The sequence below is a fragment of the Triturus cristatus genome, chromosome 2_2 (genome assembly GCF_964204655.1).
Source record: "Triturus cristatus chromosome 2_2, aTriCri1.1, whole genome shotgun sequence".
Classification (NCBI taxonomy): domain Eukaryota; kingdom Metazoa; phylum Chordata; class Amphibia; order Caudata; family Salamandridae; genus Triturus; species Triturus cristatus.
The window spans coordinates 1,042,307,196-1,042,329,237 of record NC_140582.1 but is presented as its reverse complement, the minus strand read 5'-3'; the positions used below and the strand labels follow the sequence as shown (position 1 = coordinate 1,042,329,237).

The 22,042-nt window shown below is 44.9% G+C and overlaps 1 protein-coding gene across 1 annotated transcript in view; it reads left to right on the top strand.

The window, feature by feature from the left end:
- The window catches only part of GRK4 (G protein-coupled receptor kinase 4), a 468,205-nt gene that overhangs the window by 337,121 nt on the left and 109,042 nt on the right, over window positions 1-22,042 (top strand). Inside the window, exons 7-9 of the mRNA XM_085642501.1 lie at window positions 13,487-13,550; window positions 19,616-19,756; window positions 21,265-21,455. Of these exons, the coding sequence (XP_085498627.1) occupies window positions 13,487-13,550; window positions 19,616-19,756; window positions 21,265-21,455 (396 nt within the window). The remainder of the gene's footprint in view (window positions 1-13,486; window positions 13,551-19,615; window positions 19,757-21,264; window positions 21,456-22,042) is intronic.

The window sequence follows — 22,042 nt, the reverse complement described above, 5'->3', positions numbered from 1 at the left end:
GGGGATTTGCCAAGGTCACCGAGGTGCAAAAGGTAGAAAATACTTTTCTGAGATTCTTGTTAGCTGTTCCGCGGGCCACATCCACCTATGCCTGTCATTTGGAAGCAGGTCTGCCCTATCTTACAGACCTGATTAGGATTCAACCCCTCCTCCTATGGCATCGCATTTGGTCAACAAATGATACCATCTTTTCTCAAGGCTTTATTGAGGACTGTCTTTCCCTAGATAAAGCACATAAGATCGGATGGATTTCTTATATTAAGAAATTCCTTAGCGACCTTGGCATGCTACAATATTTTTATTCTCCCTCTTTAATCGCTGTAATACCAAGGAAACAGCTTAAAAAGGTATGTTTGGCTCAATTAGAGTCCTTGAGACTGTCCGGTGAAGTTTCCAAATCCACTGTTCAACATTCTCTACTGATCCAAACAACCCTGACAATTCAGCCTTACTTAACTTTCAATTTCTCGGGCTACGAGAGGTTCTTGCTAACCAGATTTAGATTTAATATTTTCCATCATCTGGTTACCTTCTTCAAAATTAACACCTGGGAAAAACCTTTGCAAGTTTGCCCCTGCGATGAGTCTTCACCTCAAACCACAATTTATATCACGCTATTCTGCAAATTCTATCAGGATTTGAGGAAACAGTGGCTTATTACGATTTTAAAAATTTGGGGTCTCCGTAGGTGCCTCCCTGCATTTCTTGCTCTCCAACATCTAGATGCAGAACCTCTCGCCAAATCCATAGTCTTATTCCTGAAACAAACTGTTAGGCACAGACAGAACCTTGACTAAGCACGGGCTGTGTTTTATTTCTTTCTTACCAGCTTTTGTGAATCGTGCGAATGTTTTTAGCGCCTGTCTTGTAGTTTTTAAGATTGTCTCTTTGTTATGATTGCAATTAGCATTTTTCATGTATTCCATCTTGAATTTCTGCAGGCAGAAATCATCTTTTTTTTTAAAGAAAATTGTTTCCTTTGGGGTAGATTGAGTAACTTGCACCGTGCTTAAATGAACTTGCTAGCCGCTTGGTATTTTTAGGATGTTTTTTTTTTTTATATTCCTGAAATCTTTTAACCTTGTTAATTGTTAATATATTGTGCTTTTATGGCTGTTTTTCTTTGCACAACCGAATAAAGCTCGTTTGAATGTATGAAAGGCTTCTCGTTTTTCCTTTTCCCCTATTTCCCATATATCTTTTCCAATTTTTGATTTGTGTAATGTGGGTATAATCCATTTTGCAACAAAGCCAAAGGCGTCTTCGATTTCACACTGTACAAGCAGTCAACAGTTGATTTCAATAAAACTAGTTCTCTTTCTTTTGAATGTATTAATTTAGCAACACTGCTTCAGAAGCATTAAATTCATATTTGATAAACAAGTCGTACAAAGCAACAATATGAGGTTTAGTCCGATCAAAACAAGACTTCCATAATTCCAACATAGGCTTCCAATTAAAAGATTGTCTCTTTTGAAAAATTTATGTAGTCGTAACTTTATAACTGAGAATCAACTTCAATTTAATAGGAGGTGGCAGACAGGAAAAATAAAACATACAAAAATTTCAGAATATCAGTTTGTAGACAGCACAACAAGATGGATCATATCGGCTCATGTATCAGCTTGTTCTCTCTGGTTATGAAGAGCTTCCAGGTTCGGACAGTAGAAAATTACACCAATCTTTAAGACTAGGGTGTCCGTCAGCCAAGCAATTCCAACTCCGATATTTGCTTTGAAAATATCCCTAGCAATAAATTAATTTATTCACAAACATAAGCTTGTAAAAGTTAGATATAAAATATACGTTTTTCATTTTCAAAAAGTACTCCATTCTCCTAAACAGTTGTTTGTCATTTTCATTAAGTTCTCACATGTACTACTGCCACACATGGACTAGATCTGCCATGCATATCTATGTATAACCATTTCATCGAGAAGACCGTCAACAAGCAGATGGCGTCCTTCCTCGAGACGAACGGATCCCTTGACCCCTCACAGTCCGGCTTCCGAGCCAATCACAGCACCGAGACCGCCCTCATCGCCGCCACCGATGACATCCGAGCCCTGATGGACAATGGAGAAACAGCGGCCCTCATCCTCCTAGACCTCTCCGCGGCATTCGACACGGTCTGCCACCGCACCCTAGTACGGCGCCTCAGCAACATCGGAATCAAGGACAAGGCGCTGGAATGGATCATCTCCTTCCTCGACGGAAGAACACAGAGAGTCCGCCTTCCACCGTACAAGTCAGAGGCCTCCGAAGTCATCTGCGGCGTCCCACAAGGATCATCTCTGAGCCCCACCCTCTTCAACGTCTACATGAGCCCCCTCGCGGCCATCGTACGCAAACACAACCTCAGCATAATCTCCTACGCCGACGACACCCAGCTGATCCTCTCCCTGACCAACGACCCCGCCGCCGCCAGAGCCAATCTGCACGAAGGGATGAAAGAGGTAGCCGAGTGGATGACGACCAGCCGCCTGAAACTGAACTCGGACAAGACGGAGGTTCTCATCCTGGGCTCTTCACCCTCCGCCTGGGACGACTCCTGGTGGCCTCCCGCCCTGGGCACCGCACCCAAACCGACAGACCATGCACGCAACCTGGGCTTCATCCTGGACTCCTCCCTCTCCATGACCAGGCAGGTCAACAACGTCTCCTCGGCGTGCTTCAACATCCTACGCATACTTCGGAAAATCTTCTGGTGGATCCCCACCGAGACCAGGAGGACCGTCACCCAGGCCCTCGTCACCAGCCGACTGGACTACGGTAACGCCCTCTACGCCGGTACCACCGCCAAGCTCCAGAAGAGACTCCAGCGGATCCAGAACGCCTCAGCCAGACTCATCCTCGACATCCCACGATCCAGCCACATCTCCGGACATCTGAGAGACCTTCACTGGCTCCCCGTCAACAAGAGAATCACCTTCCGCCTCCTCACCCACGCACACAAAGCCCTACACGACCAAGGCCCGAGCTACCTCAACAGCCGAGTCAACTTCTACGCTCCCAGGCGCCACCTCCGATCAGCCAACCACGCCCTCGCCGCCGTCCCCCGCATCCGAAGAGCGACTACAGGAGGAAGGTCCTTCTCCTACCTGGCCGCCAAGAACTGGAACTCCCTCCCGACCGACCTGCGCCTGACCCAAGACCACCTCTCCTTCAGGAAGAAGCTGAAGACCTGGCTATTCGAGCAGTAGCGGCACCCCCCCCCCCCCAGCGCCTTGAGACCCTACGGGTATGTAGCGCGCTTTATAAGTGTCATTGATTGATTGATTGATTCTAGTGATGTCCACCATATGCCAGAAATCTCCACCATTAGGCCAGCACCAACATGATACCAGAGTTGAGCATCATCATGCTATTAATGCCCACAGTAGTCCAAGAAATACTATTGAGTGCTTTATCCCAGAGAGGAGGGCGTACCGTGATGCAGTAGATGTACAAAATATTACAAGATATACCCCCATATTGCCTGGGCTAGAATTATAGCAGAGGTGGACACCATCATGTCATGGATAACAATAATATGTGAAGAATCACAACCTTAATACTAGGGCCAACAATATACCAGGTGCATGCGCCATCATGACATGGATGCTCACAACATACCAGAAATCAGGACCATTCTACCAAGGCCAACATTTTACCAAGGGACCACCATCATGCCAAAAATCACCTCACTATACCCTCAGCATGACCCCCATAACAGGAGGGGTAGCATTATACCAAGGGTGGGCATCATCATTCCATGAATGCCTACAATAGGCCAAGCATTACCATTATCCCAAGACCAACATCATATCACGTGTGGGCACATCACATTCAAACACGTTTTTTATGGTTGAGCCTGTAAGAGTATGCACTAGCTTATGTGTCTCGCTTACAAGACACTGTTGTCAACAAAAATGGCTTTGAGCCCGCCCATTGCTTACCATTTGTTAGTTTGCGTGGCATTATTTTTTACAACCTCATAATTCATCAAGGCAGGTATAACATAATTTCCGTTCCTTTCTGTGGAGCAGGAACCAAGCACTGATTGATTCAACTAATTTGATTGAGGTACTATTTTGTTCTTTATAACTTTTAGTGCCCTATAAACAGAAGGCGTGTGACTGGCAAAAACGTGCCCAGCAGGGCAAACAAAATTGCAAAGATTTATTTTCTACAGTTAACTTTCTTTTATTGTGCCAACTCTTCTTTTCTCACTTGTACTCGTGTTTTCTTTTGTTTTTGCTCGTCGGCGCTATTCTCAAAAGATGAGGATTATTTTATTGCAAAGCAACATTGTCCCTTTCTTATCTGTAATTTCTGAAATAATGTTTTAACACATAATTGTGCAGTACACTCCAGTCCACCCCACTTCACCCCACACCAGCCCGCCCCACTCAATCCAGTCCACCCCAGACCAATCCAGTTCACCCCACTGCAATCCACTCCACCCCACTCCAATCCTCCCATCCAACCCTCTCCAATGCGCCCCACTCCAATCCAAAACAATCTGCCCCACTCCAATCCAAAACAATCTGCCCACTCCAATCTGCCAGACTCCAATCCAAAACAACATGCCACACTCCAATCCAAAACAATCTGCCCTACTTTATCCAAAACAATCTTCCCCACTCCAATCCAAACCAATCTTCCCCACTCTGTTCTTCCCCACTCCAATCTGACCCACTCCAATCTGCCCTACTCCAATTGCCCCACTCCAATCCGCCCCACACTTACGCAAAACAATCTGCCCCACTCCAATCCACCCTACTCTAATCCACCTCACTCTAATCCAAGATAGTCTGCCCACCCCAATCCAAAACAATCTGCCCCACTCCAATCCACCCTACTCTAATCCACCTCACTCTAATCCAAGATAGTCTGCCCACCCCAATCCAAAACTATCTGCCCACTCTAATCCACCCCACTCCAATTCAGAACAGCTTTCCCCACTCCAATCCAACACAAGTTGCCCCACTCCAGTTTGCTCCACTCTAATCCTCCCACTCCAATCCAAAACAATCTGCCCACTCCAATCCCCAACTTCAGTCTGCCTCACTGACGTCCAAAACAATCTTCCCCACTCCAACTTGCCCTCAAGTCTGCTCCACTCCAATCCAAAACAATCTGCCCCACTCCAAACCACCTCCCCCACTACATCCCAATTCACCCCACTCCAATCCACCACAGTACTCCACTCCAATCCGCCCCTCAACAAACCAATCATGCCCAATCTAATCTACTCCAATCAAATCCACCTCATCCTAATCCAATCCACCATACTCCCTCCCCAATCAATCTCATTCCAATCCAATCCGCCACAATCCACCCCACTTCAATCTGCCCCACTCCAATCCAAAATAATCTGCTTCACTCAGTTCAAAACAACCTGCCCCACTCCGATCTAAAACAACTTGAACCACTTCAGTCCAAAACAATCTGCCCCTCTCCAATCCAAAACAATCTACTCTTCTCCAATCTGCCCACTCCAACCCAAAACAATCTGCCCCACTCCAATCCAAAAGAATCCACCCACTCCAATCCAATCCACCCCACTTCTATCCAATCTAATCCATCTCACTCCAATCCATGCCACCTCACCCCAATTTAATTCACCTTACTCCAATCCACCCCCACACTAATCCAATCCACCCCAACCCAGCCAAATCCAGTCTACCTCACTCCAACCCACCCCAATACAATCCACTCCCAATACAATCCACCTCATTCGATCCAATCCACATAACTCCATTCTAATCCACCCCATGGCAATCCAATATACTTCACTCCACTCCAATCCACCCCACTCCATTCCACCCACTCCAATTCACCCCAATCTTCTCCAATCCAATCCATCCACTACCTCAATCCACTCGATCCCACTCCATCCTATTCCACCCCACTCCACTCTGCCCTGCTCCACTCTGCCCCACTCCAATCTACGCCACTCCAATCTACGCCACTCCAATCTACGCCACTCCAATCTACGCCACTCCACTCTACGACACTCTCTGCCACTGAACTAAACTCCCCTGTACTCAACTCTACGACACTCTACACCAACAAATCCAGTCTACGACACTCCACTCCCCCCACTCCACTCAAGGACACTCCACACTGCTAACTTTTAGCCATGCTGAACAGCAGCCACACTGGTGTACAACATGGAAAAAACACCTTTTCAAAGCCAATAGCTCTTGTATAGGAGAGACCTATTAGTAGGGTGACCAGGTGTCCCGGATTTGTCCGGACAGTCCCGGTTTTTCACCAGCTGATACAGCAGATTTCAGGAAATTGAGCTCCTGTCCCGGTTTTTAGAGAGGGTTGACTGAAAAGGGTGGGATGTGTTTTTTAATGTTTTACAAAGCAGGGATAGTTAGCAGTCATTTCAAGAAAGCAATTTAATTAACAGGCAAGCTTCTGGGTTTAAAAATAGCATTTTATGTATGTTCTAACTGCCTCTTCTGTAATTCTCTGCTAAGGAGCGCGGTCATTCTGTGCGCTCACTTGAAGTAAAGCTGTAGTCCTTCTTCTATTTTCGTGAAATGTCTCGGTTTTTGGCTTTAAAATTCTGCTCAGCCTACCTATTAGCTGTGCCAATGCTTGTTTAACAACAGTGGCGCTTCCTGCTCTGGCCCTGATAACGCTCCTCTGCTCTATTCCCACTAGAAGACAGGCCCTGTGCTTGCACCAAAGGTATGATAAACAGCCTAGGGCCTGTGATACAACCACTAATCCTGTGACTCTGTACCTGGCATCCTGTCCTCACCTCCACACATCCTAGTAACATTGACTCATTGATGCACACATCCACATTCTAACATTTTGTTCTCAGCTTGGAGCTTCGCAGAGTTCATTCTGAAATCAGATAAGGAGAGGCAAGAACTATCAGGAGGAAGCCGATGCTTTTTGGGGGAAGAACAATTCTTTTTGTTCCGCTGCTAGTTCAAATGGGTTTTTAAATGTACAAAAAATTGTAGACTAAGAAACTAAAATGAAGGTAAGTGTGATTTTATTTTGAAGCGCTGCAGCTTTGCTATCCGTGCTGGAAGATGGAAGAAACTCTAGTTGTAAGATAATCAGTCCTAAGATTGGAATGAGGGAAACGTTCCCAAAGTATAGTTTATATCAAACGACTCGTATTTCAGAACTGTAAGTTCGAGGCATATGAGCTGCAAATTGTACACTTTTGCATAGATCGCCATCTAGTGTTTGTCTTGGATGCTTGCACCTTTTTGTTGTCTTGGAAGAAGTCTTTTGTAGTCACGAGATAGGTGACTCCTCCCTTGGACGATAGTGCGCATGGGCATCGACTCCATCTTCAGATTGTTTTTTTCCGCCATCGGGTTCGGAGGTAATTTGCTGCGCTCCGGGTCGACGTCGTTCGATTCCCCTTCGACGCGCAAAAAACTCCCACCGCTCGACGGTATTGTCTCGATCGCGAATCCCTCTCCACATGCATCCGGTTTCGAAGACATTCTCGAGTCCGGTCGTCGACGTGGGCCGTTGGGCCGATCGGCGCCATCAACCAGCATATGGAAAGGACTACATTCAAAAAATGCAAGTGTGGGGCTAAATTCCCACACACAGATCTCCACGAGGTCTGCAAACTTTGTCTCTCGCCAGAACATGAGAGTCAATACTGCCAGGCCTGTGACTCTTTCAGGTCCAAAAAGACTACGTGATTGCTGGGCCCGATGACACGAATTGTCCAGGTCAACCGTTCTGGTGCTGGAGAACATCTTCGAGGCAGGCTCCGATGATCCAGACACAGGAGACGAACATGCCAACATCTCCGAAGCAGACGAATCGGAATCAGACGACCGGATGATTACTCCAGGTCAACGGAGCGTGAGTACTGACGTTGACGCCACTGCCCCGAAAAAAACAAAAGGCTCCAGTCACACCCTCACCTTCGGGTTCGGGTCAACACCGAGATAAGTCTTCAGAAGCCCCGCCTCTGGGCCCGGCTCCGAAGCAGCCAAAGCCTTCAGGCAGTTCTGGATCGAGCCAGCCACAACATGGTACCCACAAACCATTGTCGGCACCGAAGCATAAGCCTAAGGTCCCGCCCATAACAGAATCTTCGGCACCGAAACCCCAGGTCCACTCGTCGGTGCCGAAGCAAAAACCTTCGGAACCCAAAATACAGGCTAAGCCGTCGGGGTCGAATAATCCACCACGGCAAAAGGAAACACAAACACCTCCTAAAGCTAAAGAGGACAAGCCAAAACACCACTCGAAGCCTAAGTCTTCGGCACCGAAAAAAGACAGTGGATCCAAAGAACATTTTCATCCACATCCACCAGATCCTAAACAAGGAACACTTCAAATTGGCCCCATTACTGGACAGGTCATATCTATTCCACCTAAGAAGAGGAAGTCGGACACCTCAGGGACACCTGATATACCCTCCAAAAAGAAAGACTCTTCCACCTCACCTATGAGGTCTTTCTCTCCACTTCCACAGCCTTTAAACACTGAACCTTCTCCAGCACACTCTCCAGTGTCTGCTTTTTCACCACAAGGGGACGATGAAGACATGGGAGGTGTTGATGACAACACACGCACACCACATAACACAGATACAGACACTGATGATGATATCCGCAGTATCACACCTAGGGACCCTTGGGACGATTACAATGTCCCAGATGTGCCCCACCCAGATTCATACCCCTCCAAACCATACCTCCCAGATGATAATATAGGATTTGCGCAAATAATAAATAGAGCTGCACAATACCATGGGGTCCAACTACATTCAGACCCCCAGGAGGAGGACGTTTTACTGGAGACATTTGCTCAGCCTCAAAAGTCAACAGACACTCTCCCTATGCTGAAAGGGATGATCAAACATGCCCCTGACATTTTCAAAGACCCAGTTAGGGCTAAAGTTATTACCCCTAGAATAGAGAAAAAGTATAAACCAGCTCCAAGTGACCCACCTTACATTAAAGGCCAGCTCCCTCTGGATTATTTGGTTGTAGCAAATGCCAACAAACGGGCAAATTCCCAAACCACAGGGGAGGCCCCTCCACCAGACAGAGTCTAAGTTACTCAATGCATCAGGCAAAAGGGTTGTATCCCAAGCAGCACATTTTTGGCGTATTGCCAATTCACAAGCGTTACTAGCAAGGAACGACAGGGCTCACTATAATGAGCTCAAAAAACTCATTCAATACCTGCCAGACGTGCATAAAACCAAGGCAAACAACCTTATACAAGAGGGAAAATTAATTACTAATACCTCAATAAAGTGTGCACTTGATGCAGCAGATACAGCATCCCGCACAATAAACATGAGTGTGTTACTGCGTAGACATGCTTGGTTACGCATCTCTGGTTTTAAGCAGGAAGTGCAGTCTACCATCCTCAATCAACCCATAGATCAGGAACACTTGTTTAGACCCACTGTGGACACATCTTTAGAAAAGATGAAAAAGGACACTGAAACAGCCAAATCCATGGGGGCTCTACAGACAACAGCTACTAGAGGTTCCTTTCGTCGCTCCTTTTATAGAGGCGCCTCAAAATGTGGAGCAGATTAATTAATAACCTGCTGGTGCAGGGATCACCACTTCGCCACGGGTTCTTATCAAGTAAGGAGGAATCAACAGTGGAACGAAGTACAAACCATAGGTAATTTATTAAGCATTCAGAATGGGTCTCCATCCAACGAGCACCATGGAGTTACTCAAGGAAAGGAGCACACTTGAACAATAGCTACATGGGTTTTTATTGGGTAGATGACAAACAAGGAACACCCAGAGGTAAATAGAACTTTGGAAAGAACACACAAATGAGCTAAGGCAAGAATCTGACAGCCTCGGTGTTTTGTGCAATTTCTACTTTTTAAGGCTGAACAACAAAATGTGCTATTCTGAGTAGACTTTACTTAAGGATTAACTATTGCCTGAAAACCTTCGAGCAAGCTGACTCTGCATGTTTACGCAGTCTACAATGTCTCAACTTTAGTTTTGTGACCTAATGTTTATGCAGGTAGCGTCAGGGACAGAATCAGGCTGAAAACAGATCAAAGGTGAGTATGAATGAAGCACAGCTAAATTAAGAAAATGAGAGATTCAGATTTTAAGGTTTCACAAAAATTCATTGGCACTGACACCGCCTCTTCCAATTACAAAAATCCCACACCTCCCCTAACAGAGGTTATTCTAGAGGCAATAGCAACAGAGGGAGAGGACGTGGGTCTAACACTCGCGACTCCCCCAACACAGTGACTTCCCTCCACTTCCCCCAGACCATTCCACTCCAGTCGGGGGAAGACTATCACAGTTCCTACCTGTGTGGTACCCCATCACCACAGATGGGTAATACAAATTATCCAGTATGGTTACTGCCTGGAACTTACTACTACTCCTCCCAACATACTACATTCAGTCAGCTCATTTTCACATGATCACTCTTCAGCAAGTCCTTCCACTGCTTCAACAAGGCGACTTCCTTGCCACATTAGATCTGAAGGACGCCTACTTCCACATTCCCATACACCCTGCTAACAGAAAATATCCAAGGTTCACAGTGGACGGCCAACACTATCAGTTCAAGGTCCTGCCATTTGGAGTAACAACAGCACCCAGGGTCTTCACAAAGTGTCTGGCGGTAGCACTTGTGAAGACAACACATTCATGTGTTCCCGTACCTGGACGACTGGCTAATAAAAGCCAAGTCAATTTGGGGTTCACAATAAACTACACCAAATCCCACCTGCAGCCCTCCTACATACATCAGTATCAAGGGGCCAGAATAAACACTTTCAAAGCTCTGGGATACCTCAATCCAGCCAGAATAGCCAGTATACAAAACCTCATCAAAAGGTTTCAACCTCAATACTCCCTTCCAGCTCCAGTGTTTATGCAGCTAGCAGGAATGATGGCCTCTTGCATTTTCTTTGTCCCTCACGCAAGACTACAGATACGCCGCACACATCGCTCTCTGCAATGGTGGAACACACAAAACCTATCCAAAGGGCGGCCGTTCCTAGAGCCAGTTCTACAGATAGTACTAACATCAGACGCATCCCCCACCGGATGGTGAGCCCACCTCCTAAACCACACAGTCCAGGGCAGATGGACCACTCAACAAAAAGTGCTCCACATCAATCACCTAGAATTACTAGCAATATTCCTGGTGCTATAATCATTTCAACCACATCTCCTCAACAAAACTGTCCTAGTCCGGATGGACAACATGACAGCAATATATTACATACAAAAACAAGGGGTAACACATTCGTTGCAGCTTTCTCAACTTGCGCAACACATATGGCGATGGGCCATTCCGCAAAACATATATCTCCTAGCAAAACATCTTCCAGAAGTACACAATCAGATTGCAGATCTGCTCAGTCATCAGATACAACAAATTCACGAATGGGAACTTCATCCACAGGTTCTTCAACCATTTTTCTAAATGTGGGGCCACCCAGACATAGATCTGTTCACCACACATGAAAACGCAAAATGCCCAACCTTCGCCTCCAGGTTTCAACACCCGTCGTCCAAGGGCAATGCGATACGGATGAACTGGTCAGGCAGATTTGCGTATGCTTGTCTGCCACTCCCACTCATTCCGTTAGTAATATGCAAGCTCAGGGAACAGTCTCTCAAAATGATCCTCGTTGCTCCCACATGGGCACGGCAACCGTGGTTCACTACACTTCTAAAACTCTCAGTGGTTCCACACCAAAAACGCAGAACCATGGAGACATAAGACACCCCGATCCACGTCAACTGAATCTCGCAATCTGGCTCCTGAAGTCCTAGAGTTCGGTTACCTTAACCTTCCACCGGACTGTATGAACATCATTAAAGAAGCTAGACACCCTACTACTAGAGCCTGTTATGCAGCAAAATGGAAAAGATGTGTTACTTACTGCAATAACAATAAAATTGACCCACTGGATGCTTCAATCCAGGACATTATTTGCTACTTGCTGCATTTACAAACATGTAATCTAGCATATTCATCCATAAGATTACATCTAGCAGCTCTTGCCGCTTACTTACAGAACAGACAACACTTGTCCCTGTTGTGAGTACCTGCAATGAAAGCTTTTATGGAAGGCCTTAAAAGAGTAATTCCTCCCAGAGTACCACCCTCTCCGGTGTAGAACTTAAACATTGTCCTTACTAGGCTCATGGGTCCACCATTTGAACCTCTGCACAAATTTGGGTTGCAGTTCCTTACATGGAAAGTAGCTTTCCTAGTGGCAATCACCTCTCTCAGGAGAGTAAGTGAGATCCAGGCTTTATCCATACAAGAAACATTCTTACAAAAATTCATCGTAACAAGGTGGTTCTTAGAACAAACCCAAAATTCCTTCCCAAAGTAATCTCTGCTTTTCATCTTAACCAATCAGTAGAGTTACCAGTGTTTTTCTAAAACCCAGATTCGGTAGCAGAAAGAGCTCTTCACACACTTGACGTCAGAAGAGCACTTCTTTATTATATTGACAGGACTAAAACCTTTAGAAAGACAAAACAGCTGTTTGTAGCTTTCTCACCACCTCATAAAGGAAACCCCATCTCCAAAGCTGGGATTGCAAGGTGGATAGTCAAATGCATTCAAATATGCTACCAAAAGGCTAAACGCACATTAACAATTCCCCCTAGAGCGCATTCAACATGCAAACTAGGGGCCTTCATGGCATTCTTAGGGAACATGCCCTTAGATGACATCTGTAAAGCAGCAACATGGTCTACACCACACATCTTCACAAAACACTATTGTGTTGATGTGCAGGCTAAGCAACAGGCTTCTGTAGGCCAGGCTGTCCTTAAGACACTTTTTCAAACCACTGCAGCAGATACAGGTGACCACCGCTAGGGGAGACACTGCTGTAAAGTCTATGCATAGTGTGTAATCTGCAGCTCATATGCCTCGAACGGAAAATGCTACTTACCAGTATGCATCTGTTCTTGGTTTGTAGAGCTGCAGAGTTGTACACGCCCACCCGCCTCCCCGGGACCTGTATCTGTTCCAGTATTATCTTAATTAGATACACTTACATGGACATCTCTTTTATTTCTTACTAACTCCATCATTTCCCTTTATGGCGAAAAACAATCTGAAGATGGAGTCGATGCCCATGCGCACTATCGTCCAAGGGAGGCGTCACCTATCTTGAGACTACAAAAGACCTCTTCTAAGACAACAACAAGGTGCAAGCATTGGAGCCCAACAATAGAAGGCGATCTATGCAAAAGTGTACAACTCTACAGCTCTACATGCCAAGAACAGATGCATACTGGTAAGTAGCATTTTCCTTATTGTCCTTGGGGTCGGTGCTGTAATGCTTATGAAGCGTTGCCTCTTTTGAGATGGGAATATACACATTGATGCAAATCCGAATACTCCATTTGTCAGTAGATACACTTTGGTTGTCACAGGGTGGCTTGCATATTTTTGATTTGTTTCCTGTGATTCCAATATATAATTTAATGAGTGTTATCTTTATTTAATCCACTAGGCAGCCTGTTACCAAGAACACATTTCGACATTACAGAGTACTAGGAAAAGGCGGATTTGGAGAGGTGAGTACTGTCCAAAATTATTGGTGTTTATCAGGGCCCCTCCTCTGAGACATGAGGGAATACCGCATCACTGTTCCTAAACATGGAAGTACCAATGCCACATATGTCAGTCCTCCCAGCAGGCCGCCTGGGGACTCAAGTGCAGCCCAGCCCCCCTCCCTTCGTCTCCTCTCTTTCCATTCATCCATTCTCCCTCTCTGGTCGCTTTCTCTCGGACTCACCTCCCCTCCTTCCTTCTTTCTCTCTCTCTCTCTCTTGAAACACTCCTGGGCCTGCCGCGGTTAACCCAGGGGAGCTAGGGAAAGAGACAGAGGCACCAGGAGCAGTCCTGGGCTCTCGGCATCGGCCTCCAAGGATTGCAGCCCCGCCGGGAAATGCCTGGTGGAATAAAGGCCTGTCCTGCCCCGACTTCCTGCTGTCAGGAGCACGCCCACATTAGAAGGAAACCACCGATAAAATAATAGTAAATGAAATGCAAGGACTGAGGCATCTCCACGTCCTGCATATTTCCCAACATTTGCGGTATGTTTTCACCCGTGCAGTTTGCCTGCTTTGTACAGTTTCAAAACTTGGGAAACTTGTAATTCCGGATATGTCGTGCATCAGGAATTATGGGCGAACTGAGTGCTTACATTGGCTTGCCATTCCAGTACCATCCTCACCTACTGAATTCTCTCGCACATCTGACATCTACTGATTGATTGCCTTTTTTTACCAACTGAATTTAGAAGTTGATTTGGTTCATGGTACAGAGGCAAGTACATTGCAGGAGGTGTTACAAACACACTACGGCACACAGGTTATTGTATAGCGAGTGATTGAGGTTCCACGCAGTGTGTACCTTCTCAGATCTTTGGACTCAGTCACCCTTTCATTGTGTCACATGAGCTGGGGAGGTGGGGGGGGAGAGTTCATCATATACCTCTGGACGACGAATCGACGTAGGTGTGAGTATCTACACTTCCGTAAAATGCCGCCATCTTTGATAATGCTTCTTCAGAATGGAGCCCAGAGCTTTCCGTGCTGGTTCATTTTTAGGTCTCGGCTCGAAGGCTGTGCTTGCGCAGTCTCGATCCGAGATTTAATGACTTGGAGAAGAGGGGCTTGAACCCGCCCCTCTTCTCCCCTGTTCTCCATTGGCTGGCCTCTTGAATGCTGGCCAGCCATTGGAGAAGAGGTCCCGTCACTCCGATCAGGCCCCGTCCTTTTCGGATCGGGGGGCGTGTTTTTTTCAGAAAGTCTAATTATCTCCTCCAGCCAATGGCTGGAGGAGATAACAGCAAAACACGCCCCCGAATCCGAAAAGGACGCTGCATTTCTCCGAGGCATTTCTGCTCTGCCTCGGAGAAAGGCGGTGGTGTGCTTGTTGGTCTGAGCAAGCATGGTGGTTGAAGGGCGCTATTCTTACTTCGAGTTGTGGGCCTCGAATTGCTGATCTCCCCATCAGCAAGGGGCTTTGGGGTGCTCCTTGTGACCCTCAGTGAGGGCGCTTCCTCCTCCATCAGCTGAATTTCTTGGGGTGCTACGTAAACCTCAAGTTATGCAGTCCGAGATGAGGATCGCCCCCTAAACAGAAGCGTTGACATTATATTTCCACTTGCTCACTTTGCGCTCCGCGGGAATAAAAATTCGTCCACCGATGCGCTACTTCCGAATCACATGACAGCCAATCCCACGCCTGAATGTATACTGGCAGTCGTCTGAGAGTGGAAAAGACTCTTAATCGGTAAAGTGACACAAGATTGGAGCATTTTCGGCACCTCATCCAATCCTACGCAGCTGCACAGAATTCGAATGTGCTCATTGGCTTTGAAGTATGCACGTGCCTCTGAGGTTACTATAAACAGTCCGCTAGCTGGTGGGAAATTGGGAACTATTACATTTTCAAGCGGATTAAACGTGAGTAGCTGCTAGTGTAAGGTAAGTGAATGTGTGACCGAACGGGCAGTAAAATTTTAGCTGAACGGTAACAAACTTCTTTGCAAACTCCTCTGTGACAGCTCTCTCTTCCCTGTTCTTGAGTTCTCTTAATGACTACGTTGCATCGTACACGTACACGTGCATTCTACTCTGGATTTCCCTACTGGCTAACGCTTGGATGAACTCAACAGTTCTTGCCATATGGGCAAAAGTCCAGTGTTTTAGCGGTGGATATATATCTGGGCATGCAGTCGTTTAACTGTCTCATGGCTAAGGCCCACTTTACTTGCTGGGCTACGCTGGTGGTTGTGTTTGGTGAACTCGTTCCTGCAGCAGCTTTGATGAGGCAGGACTGCTGTTTTGGGATCTGTGTTAAAAACCTGCATGACAGGCTCTCAATTTCAGCAGTCGAGGCAGGGCAGACACAGACAGGTGCTTGACTTCGGCAGGCTTTTTAGGTCTCGGCTCGAAGGCTGCCCCTTTTTACAGCCACTCTGCCTATGGCTGGAAGACGTAGCCCCCCCCCCACCCCGAAATCTTTTTCAGCCCCCCCCCCCCCAAATTTGGCTCTAGTTGCCCGCCTGCATAGATCTTATGTGGGCTCCACTTTGCATCTGTCGGTGTTCGCTGTCAGGGCTTAACAACAAGCATTACAATGCAATGGTCTCGTCATTGGTAAAGTTAGAGCTATTGGCATTGCTCATGACAATGCCGTTTCTTTAAATGTTTTAAAAACAAAAACATAAACAAAAATAATGTCATGAGCAATGCCAATAGCTCTAACTTTACCAATGCCGAGACCATTGCATTGTAAATGCTTGTTGTCTCTGACGAGCGGCGCCAGTTTTTGCCTCGCAAATGTATTCCTGCAATTTGTTGATTGAAAAGGAATCTATTGCCACTTCGTTCTTCTTTGTGGCTTTTGCTTGTGAAACCGGCCACTGGCACTTGAAATTCAGCACACATTTCAAAATGTGCAAGTCCTGGCTGCCCAACCATACATAGCCTACGAATTTGTGTTTTTTGGTTTTAATTTGTAACTCGAACTGCACTTTAACTGCGGATTTTACAGAGCAAGAGAGAGTGTGTGTTTGGTTGTGTGTGTTAGTGACATATAGACTACTTGATCAGAATGAATATGGGTATATTGCCAGTACGAATTTGTGCAGACAAAAAACAAGTGTCAACGTTAAACATAAGCAGGCAGCACAGCACAACTTCCCATTAATACAACAACAAAAAACAGCACCACACCAAATCAAAACTGCACAACATCGCAACAACACAGCTATATAGTAAAATAACAGATGAAAGAATCTCAACAAAATTACACTAAACATAACAGTACAAAACCGTAATAACAGCACAACCCAATAACACAGCTGAACACCAACCGAACAACAACACAATGATACTAAATCCAAACATCCCAATATTATAGTGTAACGTGTCAAATATTCTTATATTGCCTATTTGGGGTTCAGCTGACATTTTCAAACCACTCTGCCTTAAAGATTTATAGTGTCTCTAGAAGCCCTCGAAGTCAATATACGCCCATGTTATATGGTTATTGCTTATGCGTACTTTTTAGACATATTATTTAGATGATAACAATTAGCATGCACACGGAAAAAGGCACATTTATCAGGTCTTTGTTTTTTCCTGTAGACTTTGAAACTTCTGTAATTTGCTAAGTCCAAGGGAAATGTGTTTCTTAGCGGCACAAAAGTTGGCCTGGATTTGACTTTTAAAGAATGCTAGTTTTCTTAATTTGAAGAAAGCTGTTTGGGCGCGTGAAGCGAGCAGTTTCCTCTTCACTGCACGTGCTGTGTTAAATGTGACAAGAACAAGTCTTCTTTTATTGCCTGTGATGATTTACTCACCTGCACGGTTGTCAAGTGCTTGGAGTACAAAACCTCGCCAATTTTTATGAAACCCAAGTCGGAAGAAGGTGTCCCATAAATGCATTAACATTAGTGAATGCCACATGCCAGTCCACTGAATTACTAGAATTTTACCAACGCAAATTGCACTTCTAATGGTGAAACCCCTACTACCTTCCAGTTGGGAAGATTTTTCCAAAACTGCAAATTAAGTGTTAATGAAGAGAAACAAATAAGAGGAAGGTGTGTGACTGGTGGTTGTTGACACAACTCACACAATGTCATAATTCCAAGAGGTTCACATCCTGTCAACATTTGTAAATTTACAACAAAATAATAATGAAGCATGTATGTTCAAAGGGTCCTAAAAAGGAAGGCACCACTCTGAGCTTTCACCAAAGTACAAAACATTCTTTGAAATAACCCTAAACTTAGCATGTTTCTGCTTTGGAACATGAGCCAGGCCAACATGTAGGAGAACAAACGTGCACCCGAAAAACAAATAAAATGATACCTTTATGTGCATTAGTTATATTTGCATGTGTATACCATAAACGTTTTATGTTCTGTTCTCTTAAATATACACCTTTGTAAAACTAGCACAAATGTGACTGGAAATTTTGTGGTCCTGGGGATAAGCATTCTGTAGCGAAATGGCATAAAGGTTGTAATAAATCATCTCTTTTACTTTAGACTTTGATAAAAACAAGGGCCTATATATATAGAGTTGGATGGGAATCGGATGTGAATTGTCAAAAAAAAGGGAACCCCCTCTTAAGGTCAATTAGATCTGGCAGAAAAGGGGGACGAGCACACCAAACATTATATTATACAAACCTCCCACTTGACCTCTATTTCTTTAACACACAGGCTGAATCTGCTACACTGGGCTATCCGTATGTATTTTTAGACATTATCTATACAACATCATCTCTTTGTTCGAAATCATTTGTATTGATGTTTCTAGAGATTTATACTTGTTTTCATTTGTAGTATCAAAAATAATTTTAGAAAATATACATATTAGTAAAAAAATCTTTTTTCCATATTTTTCCTTTTTATACATTTCATTGATACACAAACATTTCTATATTTATTTTCACATAAGATGTCATTGTCTTCACTGGACCCCTATATATGCCACACAATCAAACCACTCATGTCAGATCCTCATTCATACTCAATCAGACCATTCACACTAGCAGCCAACCCTAGAGCACATACACATCCTGGTCAGAAGGGGACAAAGATGTTCTGGGTCTCCATGACCATGTTGTGTGCCCCCCTGTCCGACACCACTCTGAAACGGCTCTTGTAACATCAGCTCGGAGAACTAGATTTCTGTCATTCCTTACCTGGCTTGAATAATATATACTGGAGCGCTGTCAATCAGGATCTAAACATTAATGCGCACTGGTGTATTGGTCGTTAAGACATATCAGCAATATCCATTCCCCACTGCTAGTGTTTTGTAAGGTACGCAGTACTGCTTTTTCCAGCCTGATTATTGACATTTTCATTTTGGAAGAGGTGTGGACCAGAAAGTAGTACTCTTCTGTTGCAAAAGGTCTGCCTGCCTTGAGTTGCATGGAAAAGCAGGTGAGACCTCTCTTATCAAAGAACCCCCGCCGCCCCTTGGATAGAGAGCTTCTCTGCCAAGCAAGCACACGTGTCCGTCCATGCTGTACCCACTTAGCATACCATAAATCTTCTTGCATCTGCACGGCCAGACACACACCCTTCGGCCTGCCACAAAGTACTGGGTGGTAGCTTTTTCCTGGGACTGGTGGGTAATGACTGACTCAACAGGCGGGTCCCAATACAGGGCTGAGGTTGATCTACGCCTCAGCAAACCTAGACCACTTTTGAAGAGAAGCTGTAAGAGACAATGTAGTATGGGCAATATGGAGAGGAAGAAGGTGGGAAAGACGGAGAGAGAGAGATATAGAGAATGTTGAGTGCTGTTCCGGCGGTCAGATACAGCAACCAATACCTTTGTGTAAATGTTATAATGTAAGCTTCCTCAAGTAAACCTAGTATTCTTTCAGATAGCATAGTATAGCTAGTAAATATTCCTTTATTTTTCATTACACAGCTCAATAATATTCAGGCAACCCTTTCCTGGAGATTGTGCAAAAAGCGTGATGTTTTTGGAGTGAAAATATGGACATGACTTCTATCTGATGTTTGTGTATTAAGGAGTGAAAATATGTTCATGATTTAAATCTAACTTTATACTTCATTTGGTTTGTTTACTTGTAGGTATGTGCCTGCCAAGTCCGAGCAACTGGAAAAATGTATGCGTGTAAAAAACTGGAAAAGAAAAGGATAAAAAAGAGAAAAGGTGAAAGCATGGCATTAAATGAGAAAAGGATCTTGGAAAAGGTCATCAGTCCTTTTATAGTAAGTGTCTACTTTCACTCCATATATTCCATAATAGGCACATATATTGAGGCTTTAGCACCTAGCCCCAACATAAATACCTGCTTGATGAGAGACATAAAAAAGGTCAGCGCGCTTCTCAGAAGAGAGAACTTGGACGCCACTGGGCATACTAAATCCAGGCCAATTTGGATGAGGATGTTCTTTGTGAATGTCTCTAGTCAGGGGTGATGCTTGATGCAACACCCGCGAGTGGACGTGGAGACTAACGGTGTGCTGGAGGGGTCCCAGCCACTACTTTTTATGGATGTGTAGACATGCTTCTGGAGATTGTGAGGACCTAGCATTTAATCTTAATGTTTAAAGATAAATAGCTCTAAAATTCTTAAGTTAACAAATTACTTCAATATCACTGACCAGCAAAAACTGCATAAAATGGAGTTTTCTACACTCCCACAGGGCTCATTTCACAAAGACATTTTAGAGTTTGTAAAGTAGTACTTTTGTTGGTATCTCACCTATTCATACATGTCTTTGTGAATTGACCCCAAATCATCTAAAGTGGGAATAAAATGGGAATGTTCACATACAATTAGTACAAATAGAAAGGAGTGTGCCCACTTTGCACTTTTCCTTATAGTGAGATGGATGTTTCGAGGCCAACTCAGAAAGGCACGTAAGGGTATTTCAAAGAGGATACCGATAGTACTACATCCAGTACTCACAAATGATTTTGTGAATCAGCCCCATAGGTGTTAGCAAATGCCAAGGCCTATCCATTACCACTTATGAAAATATTTGGACAGCAATTAACTCGTAATATTGTTGATTAACTCTTTCATTAATATGTTTGTACCTTACCTGCATGCCAACCAGTGGTGGTTCATGAACGTCATCAAATGCAAGATTGTCCTGTCGTATTTTTAAACTTTTTCTGCACACATCTCAGCACGCGTATATAAGGTCAGATTCTCAGGGACATCACAGGTGCAGTAGCAGGTGGGGGGCAAGGGTGTGAGGGGTCCACGTAGTTGCTCGTTTTACTACACAGCCAGGGAATTGAAGCCAATTTCGTTATTGGCATTCGGGTCCAAAGCACCCTGGTTGCACCACTGCAGATCCATAGGTGGCACGGGCATTACTCCTGCCCGTTCGCCGACTCTGCTCTTCTGTTCCGCCTTTGACCCTGGTTCTTGCCAAAACCACATTTAGGTGTAGCTTAAGGGGAGGGGAACTCAGATCCTGTTTGTATGTCCATTAGGAGGGTTGCATACATGTCACTCGCTTGGAACTCCACCTTCCACTACGAGATGAGACTGCAGTTTGCTGACATTTGTTTTCTGTGCAAGATGACTGCATAGTTATTGAAATCCAGCTGAAACCCTGATGTCATGCTTCAAATATGCTGCCAGATAATGAATGATCTATGCCCATATATAAAGTAAACATTTCTGCATGTAGCACTGTGTGAATCCTTGTGAACCATGAAGTGTCTGATGTTTGAATACACCTGTCTTTCTTGTCTTTAGGTTAATTTAGCATACACATATGAGACAAAAGACGCCCTGTGTCTAGTATTGACCATTATGAATGGTGGGGATTTGAAGTTTCATATCTACAGCATGGGGAATCCCGGTTTGGACGAGCAGCGAGCTGTATTCTATGCGGCAGAGATTTGCTGCGGCCTGGAGGATTTACAAAGGGAGAGGATTGTTTACAGGTGAGAGTTAATACATTGGCCCTAAAAACACACACTCAGTTCCCTCCTCCCACTTACCACCCACAGGGACAGTATTGTGGAAATACCTTAGAAGCTCCAAAAATGTACGCATGTGCGTGTGCAGGTTCACATGTTCCTCCCGCGTAATGGACTGGTGGTGTACCTCATGTGCGCAACAGGGTGTACCCATGAAAATGTTTCACTTCTGCGTGCTCCCCAGGGCATGTGTAGGTTTGTGCCAGCACTAGGGAGAGCGGCATTTCACACATGAAGTTGACTCGTTTCCATGTCAATTGATTTTACTTGTGCAGGTGCTTTTGTGTCTGAACCACTCAGTTTTCACCTCAGTATTTTAATATAGGTGAATGGCTTTGCTCTATGCCTCTGGGTAGGTAGAAAACTGCGTATTTTACTTGAAAGAGCTTACTCTAAATACAGCAAAGGGTCGATTGAGAAAGCACATCCAATTCTGCACTGGTTTAAGGAATGATGTAAAACGGTATGATGGTGATTATTTCCTGCAGTACCTGGTAATCGTCATTACTCCTTATTCAGTTCTTTCTCATCACAGTCATCCCCATTGACAC